Genomic DNA, 7,999 nt, shown 5'->3' with positions numbered 1-7,999 from the left:
AAAGAATTTAATGCTGTTATTTTGACCAATTTACAAGAATTTGCAAATCTAGTACAGTTTAGGGATGAAAAGATGAAAATCATAGTGGAATGCATTTTCCTGTTTCATTTGTTGTGGCCAATATATATATATATATATATATATATATATATATATATATATATATATATATATATATATATATATATATATATATATATATAAAATCAGCTAAAGAAAAAGGCCACTACGCCTTACTAATTCTTCTTTGACACAGTTGACCATCCTCTTCTCCTAAAAATACTACATTCATTTGGCATTCGAGACACAGTCCTCTCCTGGTTTGCCTTATATCTCACAAAACGCTCATTTTCAGTTTCCTTTAACAACATATCTTGTGATCCTATGCCTCTCTCAGATGGAGTATCACAAGGCTCTGTCTTGGGTCCCTTGCTTTTCTCTCTCTATACATTATAGCCTCCTTTGGATTCCAGTACCACTTATATGCTGATGATACCCAAATCTATCTTTCCTCTCCTGATATCTCTCCCTCTTTACTCAACCAGATTTCCAACTGCCTCTCTGTGATTTCCTCTTGGATGTCTTCACACTACCTCCAACTCAATCTGTCCAAAACTGAGCTGCTTCTTCTTCCCCCCCTCTTCGAGACATCCAACACCTGATATTTATCTGATGGTTGGAGACTCTATTCTCAACACCTCACCCCAGGTCCGCTGTCTTGGGATCACACTTGACTCAGAACTCACATTCAACCCACATATACAAGTGCTTACCAAATCCTGCTGTTCACACCTACGCAACATTTCCAGAATTTGTCCCTTTCTTTCTCAAAAAAGTACAAAAATACTTATTCTTTCCCTCATTTTGTCACGCATTGATTATTGCAATCTACTTATAAATGGCCTTCCAAAACACTGCCTCTCCTCCCTCCGAACTTTTATGAATGCTTCTGCTAGACTCATCCACCTAAGTCGCCAATCTACATCAGCTGCTCTGCTCTGACAGTCTCTACACTGGCTCCCCATACACTCCAGAATACAATTTAAAGTGTTAACCCTAACTTACAAAGCACTCAACAGTCTAACACCGAACTATATTCCCTCTCTCATCATGAAATGTTCCCCATCCCGTTCTCTTTGATCAACTTCTGACCTATGTCTCTCCACTCCTGTTATCTCTACATCCCACTCCCGTCTCAAAGACTTTGCACGTGCTGCTCCTGTCCTCTGGAACTCTCTACCCCACTCCATAAGACTGTCTCCAACCTTGTATAGCTTCAGACGCTCCTTGAAACCCACCTATTCAGAGAGGCTTACTATCTCTCCTCCATCTCTCATCCTAACTAAACTAATACATGAACTGCCTGACTCACTGCTGCAACTACAACCGATGTGACAAGCTGCCCCCAACCTTATGTCTCTGCACCATAAACCTGTAGACTGTTAGACCTCTTCCTCCTGTACTAGATGTGTTTAATTTTGTTATGTTTTGTATTTTATCACAAATCCTTGTCATTGTATACCCCTATCACTGTGGCGCTATACAAATAAATGATAATATATATATAAATTTATATATATATATATATATATATATATATATATATATATATATATAATACAACCCTTGAATAATACTCTAATATGGACTAAATGTCTAGAAATAATGTCATATAAATATCATGACCATGTCCAAGCAGAGTGTCACTGTATGCATCAGCGGTCTGCCTTTATATGGTAAATGAAGCACGATCAGTGCTCCCTTACCATATGAAGGTAGCTACATGAGGCAGAAGGTTGGACATAGATACTACATCAACATGATACGCTAAGCAAAGTACCCTAAAATTATAATATTATATATATATATATATATATATATATATAATATTATATTATATAAATTATATTCATATTATATTTCATTTATATTACATATTTACAATATCTATCTATCATGATTTTGCCCCATTCTAAAAAAAAAAAAAAAAAAATACAGAGCAAATGTTTGAGATAGATTGATACAAAAGCCTGAAGAACATATACGTATATATATATATATATATATATATATATATATATATATATATATATATATATATATATATATAAAAATAAATAAATAATGTGTCACAGTATGAATGTAGGAGATCTCAATGTATGAGCATTATGGCAGGCACAGGTCTGTAAGGTATTTCAACAAGAGTGATTCCGTAGTTACTAAACTACCATTTTGTAAGAAATTTTAAAAAATGTTTTGCATTGAAAATGCTAAACAACTGGAGTGTAAGCCTTAATTAGGTAGATAGTTAATTAGTTTAGGAAATACCATTGTTATGCATTATTATTTTTTGAAACACATCTAATTTACTTAACTTTAAAGGGCCACTAAACCCAAAATCTTTCTTTCATGATTCAGATAGAACATACACATTTAAACAACATTACAATTTACTTCTATTATTTATTTTGCTTCATTTTTTAGATATCCTTATTTGAAGAAAAAGAAATGCACATGGGTGAGCCAATCACATGAGGCTTCTATGTGCAGCAACCAATCAGCAGCTACTGAGCATATCTAGATATGCTTTCCAGCAAAGAATATCAAGAGAATAAAACAAATTAGATAATAGAAGTAAATTAGAAAGATGTTTAAAAATGCATTCTCTTTCTAAATCATGAAAGAAAAAATGTGGGTTTCATGTCCCTTTAACCTACATTAATTGGCATTTGAACTTTACAACTTGACTTTTCTTTAAAGGGATATTAAACAGTATGATACTGTAATATAAAATGTTTCATTATATATAGTTAAAAACATTGCAATATACTTTTATTTTGTCCCCTTTTTCTGTAATTTAACTCTGAAAATTGTTGGTTTACAAATTTCCACTGATAAAAGTAATGGGTGCCGCCATGTTTTAACTTAAGTTTCCCTTTTCTATCGTTTTTTGCAGAGTACAGTTAGGGATAGATAAAAAAAACAGGCAATAAGAGAAATTGTCCAAACGAGGTTGTGCGGAACATAGAATAATCCAAAAGGGTTTTAAAAGTACTTTGTTAGCACAGAAATAAATAGAAAAGTAGTTCAAACTTTATTGAAACTATATACTTTATAAAAGCAAAACCTTTATAATTATATTATGCTAAGGCTAATCTTTAAATTGAATAAATATGTCTAGCATGTATTTAATTTTTTTTTAACATTCGTTTAAATGAATTTTATTAATAGAAAAACCTTGTTTTATCTAAGCTTGAGAAAAGTGCCTATGTTTAATAAAACTTAATGTATACTACTGTGTTAATCACGCGCATTAAAGGGACACGGAACCCACATTTTTTCTTTCATGATTCAGATACAGCATGCAATTATAACCCCTTAATGACCACAGCACTTTTCCATTTTCTGTCCGTTTGGGACCAAGGTTATTTTTTCATTTTTGCGGTGTTTGTGTTTAGCTGTAATTTTCCTCTTACTCATTTACTGTACCCACACATATTATATACCGTTTTTCTCGCCATTAAATGGACTTTCTAAAGATACCAATATTTTCATTATATCTTATAATTTCCAATGAATAAAAATATGAGGAAAAAATGGAAAAAACCCTTTTTCTAACTTCGACCCCCGAAATCTGTTACACATCTACAACCACCAAAAAACACCAATGCTAAATAATGTCTAAATTTTGTCCTGAGATTAGAAATACCCAATGTTTACATGTTCTTTGCTTTCTTTGCAAGATATAGGGCAATAAATACAAGTAGCACTTTGCTATTTCAAAACCACTTTTTTTCAAAATTAGCGCTAGTTACATTGGAACACTAATATCTTTCAGGAATCACTGAATATCCCTTGACATGTATATAAATTTTTAGAAGATATCCCAAAGTATTGATCTAGGCCCATTTTGGTATATTTCATGCCACCATTTCACTGCCAAATTCCATCAAATAAAAAAAATCCTAGAGCTGCACATTTAAGCTAGGACATGCTACATATGTGTATTTCGAATAAACTAGACATTTGCTAAAAGAGACAGAAATGGTTAAATTGCATCCTAGAGCTGCCCATTCATTCAATTCCTTATTCTTTTAATATGGTGTATTCTCAATGTTTGCATAATGTATTCTCACAAGAATGCTGAACATAGCTTGAACTATTTCAAAAACCACAATTTTTTTCCTGTATTCATATATGTATAATTACAAAGAAATAGATAGCTAAGATTACAGTATCTCTCAATTAAGCAGAAATATGTCTTATTTAATCAAAGCAGAATCTGGAAGCAATCTGCAATGACCTCTTTCATTTCTCTATTGCAGATGTCATCAGGATGTGTTGAATATAAGAACTATATCTACATTGAAGGGAGAAATTCTAATCTATTCTACTTTATCTAATGCTTTTTTGGTTCAAAGAACATAGTGCTCACTCAATTTTTTTCACAAGCTAAAAATAGACTGTAAATGTCAGATACTATTAGTTAATAAAATGAGTCAAGACAATATTATAAACAATTGATAACTTCCTGTTTATCTGGTAGTAGATGTGTACTCAATAGCCTGTTATACACTAGTAATTAAAGTACATAAGTACAAAACAAAATTTCTTAATGGCCAAAAACATTTTAAAGCTTTTAATACATTCTGCATATTAGACATGAACAGATGTCAGGTAACTTGCCAAGTGAAATTTTCTTTTAAACAATCTTGGCTGCTTTTACAAAAAAAAATACAACAAAAAAAATAACATGGGAAAAAATTACGGACCCAACTAATTTCCTTGACAGGGAAGAGTTACATATGTTTTCCACTTGTATTTTTTTTTTTTTTACAATTTTTCAAAAGCTGGAAATAATCAGGCTAGTCTCCAGTACTGGTTTAATAATCTAAATTATTGTTTGTTTTAGACTTTCTTTTGTTAAACAAGAAACAATTGCACAATTTATTCTCTTAGGAAGTTACTTAAAGTACTTACCGTTTCGTATCCTCCCAGTTTTTGAGCAGCTTGAAACATAGTCCAAAGGTTAACTGTTAGAAGGACAATAAGTATTTAGATAGGCATTGCATTAACCAGCGTATTTCAAACAAATGTAAACGGAATCATTTTTATGCCAAACAGAATGAAACACGATAACTTTGAAGTTGACTTATTGTGCAATCAAAAAGAAAACAGTATACCATGATTTGAATACAAACTTAGTCTCAGTGCTTTTCATTTATGAAATGTAATCAGATTAATTTCTTTAATAGAGATAAATAGATAACACAGATTATAAAGCCTCATCAAAGTCGGGAAAGTCAAATAAAGTTAAAAGTAAAGACATTTCTATTCCAATAATTTGCCAGAGCAAACGGCACAATTATATTATGTTTCACTAGTTTTAAGAGCGCATAAGAATTATTCAGAGATATGCAAACACAAGTTTATGACCATTCAAAATCTAAATTCTTAATTTGTTCACAAAATTTAACACTGGAAAAAAAGCAGAGATAAATTCTCTATTTTATTTTATATCTATTTATATTTTTCAACATATAAGTTTCACTAGTATATAAGTTGCAATATAAGATGCACATGTCTACTATTATCATTTATTTATTATTATCATTTATTTGTAAAGCGCCGCCAAATTCCGTAGCACTGATATAATGTGTGTACACACACACACACATATATATATATATATATATATATATATAAATATTTCACTAATTTTAAGAGTGCATAAGAATTATTCACAGATATACAAACACATGTTTATGACCGCTAAAACCCTTAATTCTTAATTTGCGCACAAAATTTAAAAATGTCCGGCAACACTTAGTAAAAAGCAGAGATAAATTCTCAAATACCTACATTTTTATATTTTTCAACATATAAGTTGCACTGGTATATAAGTTGCAATATAAGATGAACAGATCTATAATGTGTACACACACCCAAATTAGATTATACATTTATATTAAAAGCTGGTAAGAAACAGGTAATATGGTAGAACAAAAAGTTTATAAATTAAAGATATGACTGCTATATAGGTAGGTGAGAAGAACAAATACATTATTTTACCTCCACCAAGACTTTTATCAGCCATAATATCTTCATCATTTGTTCTGAATGTATTTTAAGGGTATTTTAAGCTAACTACTGCAGTACAAGTTTTACTATTATAATTTAAACAAAAATAATACATATTTTATTGTAAATGTATTTGGTTTATAGAAAGCAATACATTTTGTTTAAAGTTGAATTATATTGTACTAGGTTATAGTTCTCATTCATGATTACCAATTTGTGCTTTTTTTATTCAACACACTTTGTTTTCATCCAGCTGTTTACTTCCGCTAATTAATCTATTTTTATTAAATTCTACCTCTCATTTTGGTTGCTAGGAGATGCAGTGCCATTAATGTAGTATCTTTGCCAAGGCACTACAATTTGTCAAATACAGTACAAATCCGTAGCCAGCTTTACAGCAAGTTGGCAAACTTTAACATTCAGGTTTAAACTGCAATTCATTAGCTGTGCCTATTGCCTAGATGTACATGGTATCATAGTACAAACTATCCAGCCAGTGCTATGGAATTTAACAGCATGATATAAACAAATGATAAAAATAACAGAAACATTGTTTTGCTATTTACACCTTTGCCACAGCCATTAGTGATAGTGGCAGGTCAGTGATTAATTCCAATGTATTTATATAACAGTGACCAATTTTAAAGGGACAGTCAACACCAGAAATTTTGTTGTTTTAAAAGATAGATAATCCTTTAATTACCAATTCCCCAGTTTTGCATATCCAACACAGTTATAATTATACACATTTTACCGTGGTAATATCTAGGCCTCAGCAGACTGCCCCCTTATTTCAGTTCTTTTGACAGACTTGCATTTTAGCTAATCAGAGCTATCTCCATGATAAATTCACGTGCATGAGCTCAATGTTATCTATATGAAGCACGTGAACTAATGCCCTCTAGTGGTGAAAAACTATCAAAATGCATTTAGATTAGAGGCGGCCTTCAAGGTCTAATAAGTTAGCATATGAACCTCCTAGGTTTAGCTTTCAACTAAGAATACCAAGAGAACAAAGCAAAATTGGTGATTATTATTATTATTATCGGTTATTTGTAGAACGCCAACAGATTCCGCAGCGCTATAAACAAAGGGGTAGTACAACAAAACAATTATAGGGATCAAATGGGTAGAGGGCCCTGCCAAGAGTTGCACTGTTGTAGTCAGCTCTTAAGAAGGTGATCTACAAACAGCTGGACTCTTAGGCTTACATGCTAAGGGGGTTCAGGGGATAGCAATGGAGGAGTGGAACTGGTATAAAGAAAGGATAGTGTAGGTTGTATGCAGTAGAGGCTTTAGGGAGCACTTGAGGCTTTCAAAACTAGGGGAGAGTCTTGTGGGGCGAAGCAGAGAGTTCCACAAGATGGGAGCCAGTCTGGAGAAGTCCTGTAAACGGGAGTGCGATGAGGTAACCAGAGAGGAGGAGGTCATGAGCAGAGCGAAGGGGACGGGAGGGAGAGTATCTGGAAACAAGGTCTGAGATATAGGGGGGAGCAGTGCAGTTGAGGGCTTTGTACTGTATGTCAGAGTGAGAATTTTGTGTTTGATCCTAGAGGCAAGAGGAAGCCAATGAAGGGATTGGCAGAGAGGTGCAGCAGATGAAGAGCGACGTGTAAGGAAGATGAGTCTGGCAGAGGCATTCATTTTGGATTGTAAAGGAGCTAGGCGGCAGGTGGGAAGACCAGAGAGGACAGAGTTGCAGTAATCGAGGTGGGAAAGAATGAGAGAGTGGATTAAAATCTTAGTTGTGTCTTGTGTAAGGAAGTGTATAATTTTAGAGATATTTTTAAGGTGGAAGCGGCAGGCTTTAGCCAAGGACTGAATGTGAGGAGTGAAAGAAAGATCTGAGTCAAATGTGACCCCGAGACATCGGGCATGCGGGGTAGGGGTAATGATAGAGTTGTCGACAGTTATAGAG

The 7,999-nt window shown here is 33.1% G+C and overlaps 1 protein-coding gene across 2 annotated transcripts in view; it reads right to left on the bottom strand.

Moving 5' to 3' along the window:
• ARID5B (AT-rich interaction domain 5B) overlaps positions 1-7,999 on the bottom strand; it is a 418,659-nt gene that overhangs the window by 71,425 nt on the left and 339,235 nt on the right. For both annotated transcript variants that reach the window (XM_053692259.1, XM_053692260.1), the window contains one exon: positions 4,981-5,033. In XM_053692259.1, coding sequence (XP_053548234.1) covers positions 4,981-5,033 — 53 coding nt within the window. The remainder of the gene's footprint in view (positions 1-4,980; positions 5,034-7,999) is intronic.

This window comes from Bombina bombina, chromosome 9 (assembly GCF_027579735.1).
Source record: "Bombina bombina isolate aBomBom1 chromosome 9, aBomBom1.pri, whole genome shotgun sequence".
Classification (NCBI taxonomy): domain Eukaryota; kingdom Metazoa; phylum Chordata; class Amphibia; order Anura; family Bombinatoridae; genus Bombina; species Bombina bombina.
This window is presented reverse-complemented; position numbering and strand designations above follow the sequence as displayed.